At 51.2% G+C, this 14,499-nt stretch overlaps 1 protein-coding gene across 1 annotated transcript in view; it reads right to left on the bottom strand.

Annotated features, from left to right (window-relative positions):
- Window positions 1–11,821: 11,821 nt before the first annotated feature.
- The window catches only part of ISM1 (isthmin 1), a 72,694-nt gene continuing 70,016 nt past the window's right edge, over window positions 11,822–14,499 (bottom strand). Inside the window, exon 6 of the mRNA XM_058287569.2 lies at window positions 11,822–12,666. Coding sequence (XP_058143552.1) covers window positions 12,149–12,666 — 518 coding nt within the window. The 3' untranslated portion in view covers window positions 11,822–12,148. The remainder of the gene's footprint in view (window positions 12,667–14,499) is intronic.

Here is a 14,499-nt window from a genome sequence, read left to right as displayed (position 1 = left end):
TTTTTTTTTTTTAAGATTTATTTATTTATTTCTCTCCCCTTCTCCCCACCACCCCAGTTGTCTGTTCTCTGTGTCTATTTGCTGCGTGTTCTTTGTCCACTTCTGTTGTTGTAAGCGGCACGGGAATCTGTTTCTTTTTGTTGCGTCATCTTGCTGTGTCAGCTCTCCGTGTGTGCGGCACCATTCCTGGGCAGGCTGCACTTTCTTTCGCACTGGGCGGCTCTCCTTTAGGGGCGCACTCCTTGTGCGTGGGGCTCCCCTGCGCAGGGACACCCCTGCATGGCACGGCACTCCTTGCACGCATCAGCACTGCACATGGGCCAGCTGCACACGGGTCAAGGAGGCCCGGGGTTTGAACCGCGGACCTCCCATGTGGTAGACGGATGCCCTAACCACTGGGCCAAGTCCGCTTCCCCAGAGTCAGCTTCTTATTGTGACTCCTGGGCTCTGCCCACAGCCCTGGGGACAGGATACAAGGATGAGGGGGACTGGCCAGGGCGAGCCCCGTAAATGCTGGATTTGGGCCCAGAGTCCTTGCCCAATGCTCTGTTTATCTCCCACTGTGCACTCAAGAGAGGAAGGGAAAATAGATTAGCAGTTGTATCTGGCAAGGGAAGGATAGAGAGATTGAGAGGTGACTACTACGAGGTAGAATTTTGTTTTATTATTATTACTGTTATTAGTGTTGGAGTAATGAAAACACTGTCATGTTGATTGAAGTAATGAATGCACAACTCTGTGATTTACCAAATGCAATTGGTTGTACACTTTGTATGGATTGTACGGTTTCTGAATACATTTTAATAAAATTGATTAAAAAAAGAGAGAGGAAGAGAGAAGTCAGGGAGAGACAAGAGGCAGGTGAGGCACTGCCAGGAGTGGCTTCATGACCTGGGAGCAGGTGAACGCAGACTTCTCGACCTCTACATCATCATCGTTCATTAACAGCGGCACCCCACTATGTGTGTGGGGTCTCATGTGCTAAGAGGCCTGTAGCAGTTTGGCATTGTTTATGAATTCCAAAAATAGTTATTGGATTTTGTTTGTAGACTGGCCTGTGAGAAGTATCACTTTTAATGGATTAAATTATGATTAGGACTTTGATTGGGCCACATCAGAGGGCACTGAGTCCCTGCCCCTTGGAAAAGACATGGTAAAGGACAGAGTTGTGAGTTTTGAGCTGGAGCCCAGGAAGTAAGTACACAGGAGAAGAACACAGGGAAATAGAGGTGGCTCCTTAGACATGGCAGACGCCCCAGGGAGAGAAATAGAGCAGTTCACCTGATAGTCTATAGCTGGCCTTGTGGAGAGAGCTCAGCAGCTGAGCCTGAAGAGAAACAGAGCCCTGGGAAGGGAGGAACCCAAGGAGCCTGAACTCTTGGCAGATGTTGGCAGCCATCTTGCTCTAACACATGGCAATAGACTTTGGTGAGGGAAGTAACTTATCTTTATGGCCTAGTAACGGTAAGCTTCTACCCAAGTAAATGCCCTTTATAAAAACCAAGAGATTTCTGGTATTTTGCATCAGCACCCCTTGGGCTGACTAATACAGGGCCTTAGAGGCATGACCTTGTAGGATGATATCTAAACCCACAGTTTGTTTTCACTACTAGTTTTGCTTATTAGTACTACTTAGTTTAAAATATATCCCATGTCAGAAAATAATTCAACAACTCTGTTACCCAATACTCACATTTGATCAGTGTTAACCTTTTGCCATTTTTGTTTTTCTTTCTTTTAAGAAATAAAATTACATCAAAAGCATCTCCTCTCCTGTACCCACTCACTGTGATCCATCCCTAGATGGAACTGTTAAGCTGAAGTTGGTGGGTAGCCTTCCCATGCCTCATTTTGTACTTTCATTACATATGTAAGTATCCAGACATAATATAGGATTCTTTTTTGAGTTTTAAAAATTATTGAAATGGTATAATACTTTACCTATCCATTTGCAATTTGCTTTTTAAAATATTATGTTTCTGAGACATGCCCATGATGACGTACACAGCTCTAGATTATTTATTTTAACCACTAGGTAGTAATTTATGTTATGAGTATGCCACATTGTATTAGTCCATTCTTCTGTTGGTGACATTCATGTTGTTTCAAATTTTTAAGAATACAAAAACGCCCTTACGAGTGAAATTGGTGGATCCTACTATGTGACAGCTTCAACTTTACCAGGTATTATCAAACTATTCTCTGATTTATGTCACCCCAAGAAGTAGATAAGAGTTTCTCTTTTCTCCCAAACTTGCCAACACTTGGTATCATCAGACTTGTTTTCCTAAGAAAATAATGTGACAACTCATTGGCTTATTAATTACAACCTGCGTCTGTTCCCATAGTGCCTTTCCCATGGTATTATCATCATCTTTGTGATCTGTTTTTGTCACCCCCCACGGGCTGCTCATTGATGAAAGGGCTCCCATCTGTCCCTTTTGTGTCCCCAACACCCAGCACCATACTTGGTACATATTTGATGCCTTAAGTAGACAGAAAGAAGGGATCAAAGAAGAAGACAGTCAGGTGAAGCCTAGTGAAGGGGGTGGAACAGAGACCCGCCAGAGATCTGGAATCTTCCAACACTTCCAGACTAAATGCCAACCAGTACAACCACTTTGGAAAAACTCTTAGGCAGTATCTACTAAAGTTTTGCATGCCCTCTGGCCTATTAATTCCACTCCTGGGTATTTAGTCAATAGAAATATGTGCATGTGAGCATAATATGATATACCCTAGGATGTTCATGGCCACACTATTTGTAAAGGCTTCAAACAGGAAACCACCCAATGCCCATCGGTAGCAGAACTGTTAAATTAAAATGTGGCATATTCACACATTGGAATAGTGGACGGTGATGAGAAGGAATGAGCTATGGTGGCAAACAACAATACAGAAGATGCCTGAACTCAGTGAGCATGTCCTCTGTGATTCCATTTACTTGAAGTTGAGACACAGGCAAAACTAACCTAGTATAGAAGTCAGGACACCTGTGGACTCTTGGGGGGAGGCAAGGGTATAGACTGGAGGGGGCATGGGAGTGACAGCAATGTTTAATTTGCTTATTTTATCCCATTTATTGAGGTAAAATTATGTATGGTGAAGTCCACTCTCCTGTTTGATGGGTTTGGCAAAGACTTCCGGTTGTGTCACCTCCGCCACAATCAAGATGTGGAGCAGTTCCACGACCCCCGAGAGTTCCGTCATGACCTGTGCTATGGGTGCTGATTCCAGGGACGTGTTGCCTTTGTGAAAAGTCATGGAGCTGGGCATTTCTGACACATGCCTTTCTGTGCTTTTCTGAATGTACTTTCTACTTCAATAAAATGTTCAAAAGTCATTTTTAAAAGATCAGCCCAAAGAATGGCCAGTTGGTTGAAAGACTGGGTGGAGAGGAAGGCAGAAGGGGCTGGGAGGAAAGCAGTAGGGAAGGTGACTGGAATGGATGGTGCAGAAACAGTGGTGAGGAAAACAAATGAGTCTGCAGGTTCGACCTCAAGCTTCCGCTTTCTACATCTGGTGCTCAAGAGTGGCTCCGTGGTGCATTTTTCCTGAGACATGGAGCCGGTGGCTGTGGCTTCCAGGCACTGGGGTCTCCAGGGGAGGTCCTTGGAACGTTCTGGACAGGAAGCTCTGCCCTGGACAGCAGTCTCTGACTCAGAGGCATGGGGCCTGGGAATCCCTGCCTGGGGTTTTCTGAGCAGGCCCCTGCTGGCCGGAGGAGGGGGCTCAGGGCGTCCTGGGGACGGTGAGTCACCCCTCCCTGCTGTCCAAGCCTCGCTTTCTTATGTGGACAGTGGCGGCGGTGAGTCACTTCAGAGGCCCCGAAGAGAATTTTGACTGGGGGACCCTGGTTCTTTCCATTATTTTTATTTTTTCTTTCTTTCTCCTCCTTCACTTGCTGAACTCTCCAAAGGTGAAAATAACAAAGCCCAGTAGAGAGGGGGGTAAAGAAGGGAACAGCTAGACAAAGTGCAACTGCATGTCCAGTGGTGTAAAAATTTAAAGTGGTGCATGTTGAAATCTGTCAACATTCCCTTTCACTAAGGAATTAAAGGCCTACTTCACTTAGACTGTTCTCTGCCATGGCAAATGAACCGAAGATTTCGCTGTGACCTTTTTGAAAAATAAACTTAGCCGCACAGGAAAAAAAAATCCTTTTTCTTTTCTTAAAAGTCAAGCTTGAAATTTTTATATCCTTTGAGTCATAGTCTCAGAGCAATTGGCTGATTAATTTGAGAAATGTTACTTTCCCAATTCAAACATGACATTTTGAAAATCATCCACGAATTACATGCCTCAAGAATGAAAGGCTGCTCTGTGCCATTTAAAAGCTTTTTGCATTTGGAGGGCCAACATGAATCTCTTCAAGGGCACATTTATTATTCCCAGAACAGATAGAAAATTAGCAAAGTCATAAAATTCTTGCCTAGCTTTGCTATTGCAGCTGTGTCTCCAACCAGTCCCAGCCAGTACTCCTGTCGCTAAAATGGTCAAGGATGATGTTATTTTTGCCATTACAGAGAAGGCACTGGTCTTTCTAAATCTCTATGTGGAGATCTGAAGAAAGAAAGAAAAAAGACTCTGTATCCACAACCCCAGAGAGTTCCCTCATGACCTTATCTTCTGATATGTTTCAATAAGGAGTTGCTAGTCCTATAAATTTGTTCCTAGAAAGTCTCGCCTTCTGATCCCAAAAAATGTCCCCACTCTTCTAATCCCACATGTAAACCAATATGGAACCTCAGAAATGCAGCTCTCTGGATGCTTTCAGCCTTAATTTATACTACTGTATGCAGGACTGTATACACAGATGTATGTTTCTGGATCTCCCCACCCAGTAATTACTGAGGCAAGCCTTTAATTTGTCTGAAATCGTGCAGGCATAGCGGTGACGACCCACACCGTTTTTCATTGGAACTGTCAGCGGATGGCCAAGAGGGAACTCAGCCTTCGGTCCCCACACACGCTCCCCGGGCAGCTTGTTCAAAATTCTGTGTATGTCCGGCCAAAATCGATGCCTACTGGGTGTTGATCATTGTCAGCTGTTGAGAGATGTTGATCAGAGAAGATCAAGGGGATAAAAGCCAAAACTCAAGGAAAAGGTGTTTAGAAACTTTCCGAGCAATTCAGCAGAGTAATTTTATGTCTGTTGACTGTTCATAAAATCTGGAGGCTTGTTTCCTGCACATCTTTTAAAAATATAATTTTTCTACTAATTCATTTAAAAAATTTTTTTTGGCAAAATATCGGGCCCTGATGGGTTGGACATCAATCGACCACCCATCCACCCATCAAGTAGAAGAACTGGTAGTTTGAGAAGCACTGGGTTAGAGAACTAGGGTGAACGGCAGGAGCCCATGGGCTCAGGCCCCCCTGGCCCGGGAACTTGTCTGTCTTGCCTTAGCCCTACTCACAGGGCCCGACGCCTTCCAGGTGAGTGCGTGGGGCCTTAGGATACCTTGCAGGCCACTCGTGAGGACACACTGTTCCACGGCACCCGCCCCACGGGTCAGCATGCCACTGGCCACTGCAATACTGGCCAGGGCTCCTCTACATTGTGGCCTGAAGGCGCTGCTCTTCTCTCCGTCCCGATCTCCTTACCTCCCTCTCCTCGTCTGAGCTCCGCAGAGGTTGTATGTTTTATTCCCGCCCTGCCTCTTATTTCCTTGTCTTGCAGCCTTTTCCCCAGCAGGTGCAGCTGTCTGACGCTGTCAGTGCTGAACGTCCCTTCGTCTCCTGTGCTGCTCGTCTCCCCAGAGATGTTGCTGGCACCCCATCCCATCCCGTTGACATGCACCTCTATACCCCAAAGGCTGGTACCAGGGACACCAGGGACTAGCTGCCTAGGGGCATGCTGTGTTTATTTTTTAATTTAATGGCTGTAGGAGGGCACTGGGCTCAGAGGCAGGGGAGCCAGGAGCGTTGGTGAGTGAGGGCACCAGAGCCCGCCCTCATCGGGGCCTGCGGGGTCGGTGGGTAAGTACCCCGGTTCCCTCAGCACCCCGGGGGAACTTGACAACAGGCCTTCGTCAGCCCCTGCGCTTCCCCGCCTCACCTCCCCGCTCCACCCAGGCGTCGTGGGGTTACCTTTTGGAAACACTACCCGTGTCCAGGTCCTCATGTTACGGTCTGCTTATGCTGACCCCCACTCCCTCCAGAGACACCGGATGGCTGCAGCTCCACATCTGATGGGAGGAGCCCTGATTTGTAGACACTAAACTTCTTTTTTTTAAGATTTATTTTTTTCTGTCCCCTTCCCACCCCCCACCCCCAGTTGTCTGTTCTCTGTGTTCATTTGCTGTGTGTTCTTCTGTGTCCCCTTCTGTTGTCAGCAGCACCGGGAATCTGTGTTTCTTTTTGTTGCATCATCTTGTTGTGTCAGCTCTCCGTGTGTGTGGCGCCATTCCTGGGCAGGCTGCACTTTATTTCGCGCTTGGCAGCTCTCCTTACAGGGCGCACTCCTTGCGCGTGGGGCTCCCCTACGCGGGGGACACCCCTACGTGGCACGGCACTCCTTGCACACATCAGCACTGAGCATGGGCCAGCTCCACACAGGTCAGGAGGCCCAGGGTTTGAACCTTGGGCCTCCCATGGGGTAGATGGACGCTCTATCCATTGAGCCAAATCTGCTTCCCCAGACACTGAACTTGACCACCACCAGGCTCCCCTCGAAGTTATCCTCAGGGAGGGGGTAACCGAGCGGCCTCTGGCCTGCCCGACGGCTCCACAGCAGCCTTCAGGGGCCGAGGCGGACAGGAGCACGGCCTTCCCTTTTAACTTGGACACACGGGGACGAAGAGGCTCCCTGCCCGGAAGATGACAGAAGCGGCTGCCCCTGCGGGCCCTCACCGCGGCCTGCCTTCCCGCTGTTCCCGGCCGCCTGCCCTCTGGTCTTCGGCCCGCGCTGTGTTCCTAGACACTCTGCGCTCCTGAGGTTTCAATCAGGAAAGGGAAAAAGGGTCCCTGAGGAGTGGAATCCATTTTTCAAAAAGAGCTTTAGGATCAGCATGAACCTGTTCTTTCCCCTCCTGGTTCGTCCTCTGGTGAAGAGCTGCCTTTTGTTTTTACTTCATAAAGCCTCGACATCGCTGAGATCTAGCAGAGCGTCTCTCTCTGGCCAAACTTATCCCAGGGTTAGGAGAATGACGCTAAGAAGTAGCTTGTATTTTAATGCCATTCAGTAAGTATTAAAGCGTGTTCCCACGATTGGATCCCCGAAAGAGCCCAGTTCACAGGCGTCTTGGTTTGGCTCTCCCCAGGAACAGACCTTGGAAGAAGGTTTAGGGGGCAGGTGGCTGCTTGGGGAGATGATTCCTGCAGGTGCCAGCAGGGGGTGACGGAGCAGAGGGGGAAAGGCCGGCAGGTGATAAAGGGGGTGTCGCCAGCAAGTCACTGCCAGGGCTATGGGAGCTCAGTCCCGCCGGGAAGCCTGGGAACGGAGCGGCGGGTGTCTGACTTGCCCCAGGAGCTAGGAGCTGGGGTGCTCGGCCGCTGCCTCCCCTCCAGCTGCAAGCGCCGGCATTCCGAGCCGCCCGTGTTCGAGCAGAGCGGGTGCCAGTGGCTGGGGAGCTGCAAGGCGAAGGCTTGAGCTGGTCTGTCCCGACAGGGCAAGTGCCCGGCGGAGGTCAGGGCCAGCGCGTCTCCCACAAGCAGGCAGGACGGCCGGTCCTAGGCCAGTTTACAGCGCAGGGGACAGCGGTGCAGCGGGTCACAGGATGCAGTGGCAAGCACCTTGCCTCTCTGGCCATCCAGAGCCGCGTCCTCCACCTTCCTCCCTGCCCTTGTGACCAGACAGTAGTGGCTCTCGCTCCGTGAGGCTCGGAAGGCCCCGTCCTCTGCTTCCCTGGCCCCCTTCCAGCCTCCCTGGCAGAAGAGTGGGGCAGGGGACGCTTGTGGAGAACGAGCAGACGTGAGGTCTGGCCCCCCAAAGCCTTCCTGCACATCCTCCCTGCTCTCGACCCTCAGAGCTGGCTGAAGCGAGAGGACCCCAGCGCACCCTCGAGTCACACTTTGAAGACGGCACGAGTCGGCATGAACCTGGGCTCCTGGGTCATCACTTAGACAAGGGACACTCGGCCAGAGCACACCCTTGAGACTGTCCTGTGAGAAACAGGCTTGTGTTACGCCGCGGTGATTTTGCGGATTATCTGTTACAGCAACTAGCATTACCTTAAACAATGCAACATCATACATGGGTGATCAGGTTATTTTTCTGTCACTTGCCATTCCCTCATATTAGAGTACATGCTTCTTTATTTATTGACTCCAGAGAGTCTTTGATTCGTTTCCTGCTGTATCTCCGGCATCTGAACAATGCCTGGAAGCTAACATGCTCAATCAGCATTTGTTGAATAACTACACTCCAGGGCCGACCTTCACTGCACACTTGGTACCTGACAGCCCTGTGCTGGGAGCTTCACCTACCCGCTCACATAAACCGTGCAGGGACACTGCCAAGGAAGTTGGAAAAGTTGATCAGCTCATGTGGGGGTACCCAGCAGGCAGGTGAGGGGTCAGTCTGCCTCGCCTGGCATTCCAAAGCCCTCGGCCCGGGGTCCTGACACACATGCGGGTGCAGCACAGAGCGGGGCGGAGGAAGCAGCGCGGGCCCCGGTGCCTGCTCCCGGGGTCTGCCCGGCAGGCACCAGTGACACTGGCCTTTGCGCAGTGAGGAAAGCAGACCAGTGTCTGTCCTCGTCCAGGGAGCGGGTTATCCTCGAGGAATGCCAAGCTCTGCTGCCCACCTGCCCCCGAGCCAGGGCTTAGCTGGGGTCAGAACCTCCTCTTAGGGAATGGAGCAGAACAAGGCGGGGCCAAGCCGGCTCCTTCCGTCACCCACATGGGGACACCGACGCAGGTTGGCTTGGGGCCCCCGGAAGGTTCGAACCCTCTGCAGCCGAGGCAGAGTCAGAGCAAAGGCACTGCCTGGCGGCGTGGGAAGAGCCGGCAGGGCACCGGGCACCTGGGCTAAGTTCAAGATGGGGGGCTTGGTGGGCAGAGAGCGGGCCTCAACAGTGCCGCCAGTCCCCGAGTCACGCATCCGTGGCACGTTGGCCAACCTCATCTGTGACCCAGGGGCGAAATGCCCCCCAGGATGACGTGAGGAGCACGGGGCATGAAGCTTGTGCTGGGGTGTCCGGGGCTGGTACAATGGCTGTTCTTTGATTACCGGCTCTCGGATGAGCAACTCGGCCCTCTCGGCCCCTGAAATACAGGGCTGGGAACTCCTGAGGCCCTACGGTCACAGTGCCACGTGGTCGGCTTCGTGGGGCTGGGGGTGAGCGCTGAGCCTCCCACCTCCCCGCCCCCTGCTGTGGGAGCTGCAAGGGCGCCTGGGGCATGCTCGTGTGCCCCTGCTGGTGTGTGGAGATGGGCTGCCCGGGAGGACCGTGGATTCCCAGGCAAGGGGCTCCCTTTCCAGAAAGATGAAGGAGCCAGACTGTCGATGAGAAACGTTCGTAGAGAAGCCGCTGAGGCCGTGGTTACCAGGGCTGCAAGGTGAGGCAAAGGCGGGCCTGGAGTAAGTCACCCACTTTACCAGCAGAGGGGTCTTCATTTCTGAGGCTCCCCCACTGGCCCCTTGGGCTTGAAGATGGGAAGTTTGTTCATGCTGATAAAGGCAGATTATAGGTCACCAAAGTTCCAGAGGTGTGGCACTATCCCGACAACGTACACGTTATACGGAAAGTGAGGGGCATTCTGGAGTGGTCTTCAGTGGGCAAACAGCCCAGGGTCCCTCCCTGCTCCCAGTGCAACCCCACCTGTCAACTCCCAACTCAATATGTCAACAAGGTCTACTTTGTCAAGTCAATGGAAAACATTACTGTCAGTCATTCACACTCTAGTAGGAAAGAGCTATGGTCCCTATAAGATTCCCTACTAAATCCTTAACATAACACCTTAGAAATGGCTACATAACATGCCCCTCTCCTCCCTCTAGCACCAAGCTCTTTCCTGTATCTTTGGCCTTTGTTCATACTATTTTCTTACTCCCTCTTCTCTGCTTTATGGGATTCCACTCCTCCATAATGCCCAATAGGTACTTCCCTGATTCTTCTTTATATTTCCATAGCGCTTTGCACTTACCACCAATGTGATACTAACACTTATCAGAGAATGTTGTTGCTGTGCACTTTTGTCTATCATCACTCACCTGAGCTGCTTATGTGCATCACCTTCAGCCTCTGCTTGAACACCTGTCCCCAAGGAGAATGCACCAGCTCACAGACAGCGCATCCCACTACTGGCCAGTTCTCGTTGACAAAATAGTTTTCCCATTGTTAGGAGGCAGATCTGCTTCCCTGACACATAGAGCCGTGGATCCTACAGTTCCTTTGGATGTGAATTAAGCACCTCCTTACACAGTTAGAAACAGATCTTAAGTCTAAATAACCTGAGAGTGGACACTACTTGGAAAACTCATTCTAAAGTGTAAATGACCGAAGAGCACTTTTTCACAAAATTGGGGTTCTCTGAGGAGAGCGTAAGGTGGGGTCAGGAATACTGAAGACACCAAGAACATAAGGACGCCAAAAATGTGGTAAGTAGAAAAAACACTGGGCTAGGAAGTGAAAGGCAAGTTCCAATGTGGCATGTTTTCTGAGTCTTGGTTTTCTCATCTGGAAAAGGCATAATTTGCCTGAAACATAGTTCTACTTATTACCCTAATTGCAGAATTTTGTCTGGCAGTGGCTCCACTCACTGGGGTGCTCTGAAGCCTTTGCTCTGGCTGGGACAAGGAGTTACCCAAGCATGGGGGGCTCCAGCCTGGGAAGGCGGCAGTGCTGGGGCATGCTCTTGGTGCAAAGATGTGTGCCGGCTGCCGGTGTGCTCATCACAGAGCCTCTGCCCACCTGGTTTGAACCTTCCTGCCCCCCCCCCCCTCAAAGCCCAGTTTCACCTGGACTATTTACAGTATTTGTGTTATAAATCAAGGATGCAGGCAAAACATTTTATGATGATTTTATTATATATTCTCTTTTCCTGGAGTTTTGCAAGTAAAATATTGCATAAGAACCCACTCTTCATTTGTCCAAAGTTCCACCCTAGAGAACCTGGTCATATCACAACTGCTTGATGCACAACACCCAATGATTCAATAAATACTTTACAAAAATAATGCAGTACTTTTTTCCCTTTCTTAAAACATAAAAAAAATTTAGGATTTCCCAGACTTGAGCCACCCCCCCTCTCCTTTTTATAGCATTTAGTAGGAATATATTGGTGAAAGAAAATTTGTTAAGATGGTTTTAAAATAAAATAGATGAAATGAGGTTGATAGTCTCTCCCCATTTTTCTTTGTATTTACTTTGGAAAAGTGCTACTCGCTGTTTTTATGTCTGAAATTCCTGCAGTCTTCTAAATCTACTAAGACAGGAGCAGAAATTCTGAGAGTCTTTTAGTAGAATCACAGCCTTGTACAAATTCTGGTCTTTTTCGAAGGCTTTTGATATGGTTACAAAAGCCAGGCCTCAGCTTTGCCCTTGAACCCCCCATCTGTCCCCTCCACCCAGGCCTGAGACAGGGCGTCTGGAAGCGGAGCCTCCAGCAAGGTGCTTATGACTGACGTTTGGTTTACAGTGACCTTTCTCTCATTTTGATACGTTTCCACTGAGCTTTTTTTTTTTTTTTTAAATCATTACAAAATTCCATTTCTCTTCACTTCCCTAAGCCCCTGTCTTTCTGTCCTCTGAGAAGCGGTTGTATAGTTCCCCGATGACAACTCCAGAGAAAAGGTTATGCGGACGTCCCATTCATCTTAAATAAGTTATATGTAGACTGTGTATCACGTTTACATCTCCCGTCTCTTTCTCCCTTTGCTTCTTCTGGAAACCCCGGAGCCGGTGTCAACTGAATCGCGCCCACAGTTCCTCCTGGGTCCTTCCTTTGGCTTCTGTGTCGTACCGTCCCGCCGCCCGCAGTGCCCCGGGAGGCCTTCCGAATAGGGGTACAGGCGCTGCAGGTGCATGCGGGCTCGGATGGCAGACCCCCGGGCCTGGTGCATGCCGCTAGCGTGATTTAGGAGGAAAAACCCCCCGTGGTCTGTACAGGTACACCCACGTCCGGGGAACAAGGACTCCGGCCCGGCAGGGCCAGCAGCGCAGGGGGGCCTCCGCTCGCCCGGCGGGCCACCCCCCGTCTCTTAATACTCCCGGGCCTCCTGGAACTGCTTGAAGTAGTCCTCGTCCGACGGGCTCTCGGTGCACTTGTGCCCGTTGTTGGGGGGCCGCGCCTCGTTATACCTGCTCCAGTCCCCCTTGCAGATGATCCAGGGCAGGACGTCCACCTTATAGTGCAGCTCGGCCGAGAACTCGGTGCTGATGAGGTTGGGGGTGCCCGCGCCGCGGCCCCGGGTGATGAGCTGCATGTTGTCGCCGTAGCAGCAGTGCTGGGCGGCCAGCGTGGTGCTCTCCAGCGACAGCATGGACCGGATGCAGTAGCGGGCCGTGGGCTTGTAGATCTCCAGCTTCTCCTTGGGCCCGCTGGCGTCCTTCCAGCGGAAGTCCTTGCGCTGGAGGCGGTCGAAGATGTCCGCCGCGCTGTAGGCCACCTCGGCGGGGTAGGCGCAGGGGCAGCTGGGCAGGTCGTGCGTGACCTTGTGCATGTACTTCTTCAAGAACTCGCTCTTGCAGCTCATCCAGCGCTCGCAGCTGTCTGTGTCTGAAAGAGGCCACAGAGAGACCCTCTCAGCACCGCAAAGCCGACCCGCAGGGGGACGTGAGGGCCAGCGCCCCCCCTTCTTGACACGAGGCTGCCCCCCAACCTTGTACCACGAAAACATTTCCAGGACGTAAAACAGTAAAGAGAGTAACACTTAACACAGTGACTGCCCACTTGCCATCACCTAGATTTAGCCATTATTACATTAATTTCATTTTAAAGAAAATTGTGAAAACATATTATTACCCCTAAATTTCAGTTGGCATCTACCAAAAGGGAAAAAAAAAGGATATTTTCCTAGGTAGCTGTGATCCCATTAACACCCTTTGCAAAATGACCGATAATTCAGAGGCCTTTGGAATTGCCTCCCTTTAAATAACGGTCAGTGTAGTGGGAAATGCCTCGGGAGGCACTTTTGGAGGACTGAGTTTTATTTCTACCACTGGCTGGTTAAGGAGAGCTAGTTTCTTAGCCCCTTAACCTGAGGCATCTGACTATCATCGTATGCAATTCTATAGGGCAAGATGCCTCAAAGATGAAGGGACCGGGCGTGGCCACAGCTTTGAGGGAATTTAACACTCAGGCCAGAGGTCACTGGCCTGGAGCCTTGGGCCTGGGGTAGGGACGGGGATGTCCTGCTTGGTTTACAGTATTCAAAAGTACTGAATTAGTTGTCTATATTTAAAAAGTAGGGGACTTCACTAATAAATGTGGATTCCTAGCTTCACTTGAAAAAACAAACCAACAGAAGACGCATCTACAGGAGCCCTGCTGCCATGAAAAGGGAACTGAGCACCTCGCAGCCAAGACCACAGTCTCCAGCCCTCGCCGGGCCTGGCCTGTTCTTTCCACACTGGGTTTTCATCCTTGGTCCCTTCATCACCTGTGTCAGGGCCTCTGACGTAGGGAACATCTCAGTTCAGGTTCCCCCAGAGGCAGATCCTGAGATGAAGATCCCAGTGAACACCGTTCTCTGGGAGGTGATTCCTGGAAATTTGCTCCATTCAACTGGAGACGAGGAAACAGGCAAATAAGGTTGTTGGCATCAGGTCACGCTGGTCCCCAACGTGCGTTAGACTTCAGAGGGCACCAGGGAGCCCGTGAAGGGTTTCGAATGGTAGTGGCCTCCTGCCTGACCTTTACCCCAAGAAGATGAATTCATCGTTGATAACAGAATGGGTGGTAGTGGAGAACTGCTGGAGGTGAGCAGGTCAGGGGAGCTACGCTGGGCAGGGAGCAGCAGGTGGGAACGAGAAGAGTCAGGGAGTTGGGGCCGCCAGGCCTCGGGGGCTGGCGGGCCTGGAGTCAGTGGGGGGGAGACACCGGAAGGACCCTGCAGGCTCTGGCAGCAATGCCTGGGAGGTTAGTGGTGTGGCGAGAGGAAATCAGGTGGTCAGGCCAAGGGGCAGCTCAGGGGACAGCCCAGGTTCTCACCAGTGAGATGAGGGAGGGGGCTCTCAAGGCCTCGCAAAGGCCTACGGTTAAGAAAAGGCACACGGCGAAGAGCGGGGATCTCACAGGACCCACCCGAGCTCCCCTCAACTCCCTGTTAGTTAACTATCTGGCTCTTGGCCAGTGGTTTTACCTTCCTGTACTCCAGTCTCCTCGTCTCAAAATTGGGCAGGAAAGCAGCACCTGTCTCGTAAACCCACGATGAGGACCAAGGGCGTGGGGACGGGCCCAGCCGGGCTGTGCCTGGGCTCCTGTCAGCTCTCACTTCTGGGAGTCCACGGCTGAGACCCTCCGAGCAGTTGCTCAGGGAGAGAAAGCTCAACCCCGGGGGGCCTGTGCCCACAGAGCCCGTGGGCTCGGTGGAGTGCGAGGCCCCCGCAG

The sequence above is a fragment of the Dasypus novemcinctus genome, chromosome 24 (assembly GCF_030445035.2).
Source record: "Dasypus novemcinctus isolate mDasNov1 chromosome 24, mDasNov1.1.hap2, whole genome shotgun sequence".
Lineage (NCBI taxonomy): Eukaryota > Metazoa > Chordata > Mammalia > Cingulata > Dasypodidae > Dasypus > Dasypus novemcinctus.
This window is presented reverse-complemented; position numbering and strand designations above follow the sequence as displayed.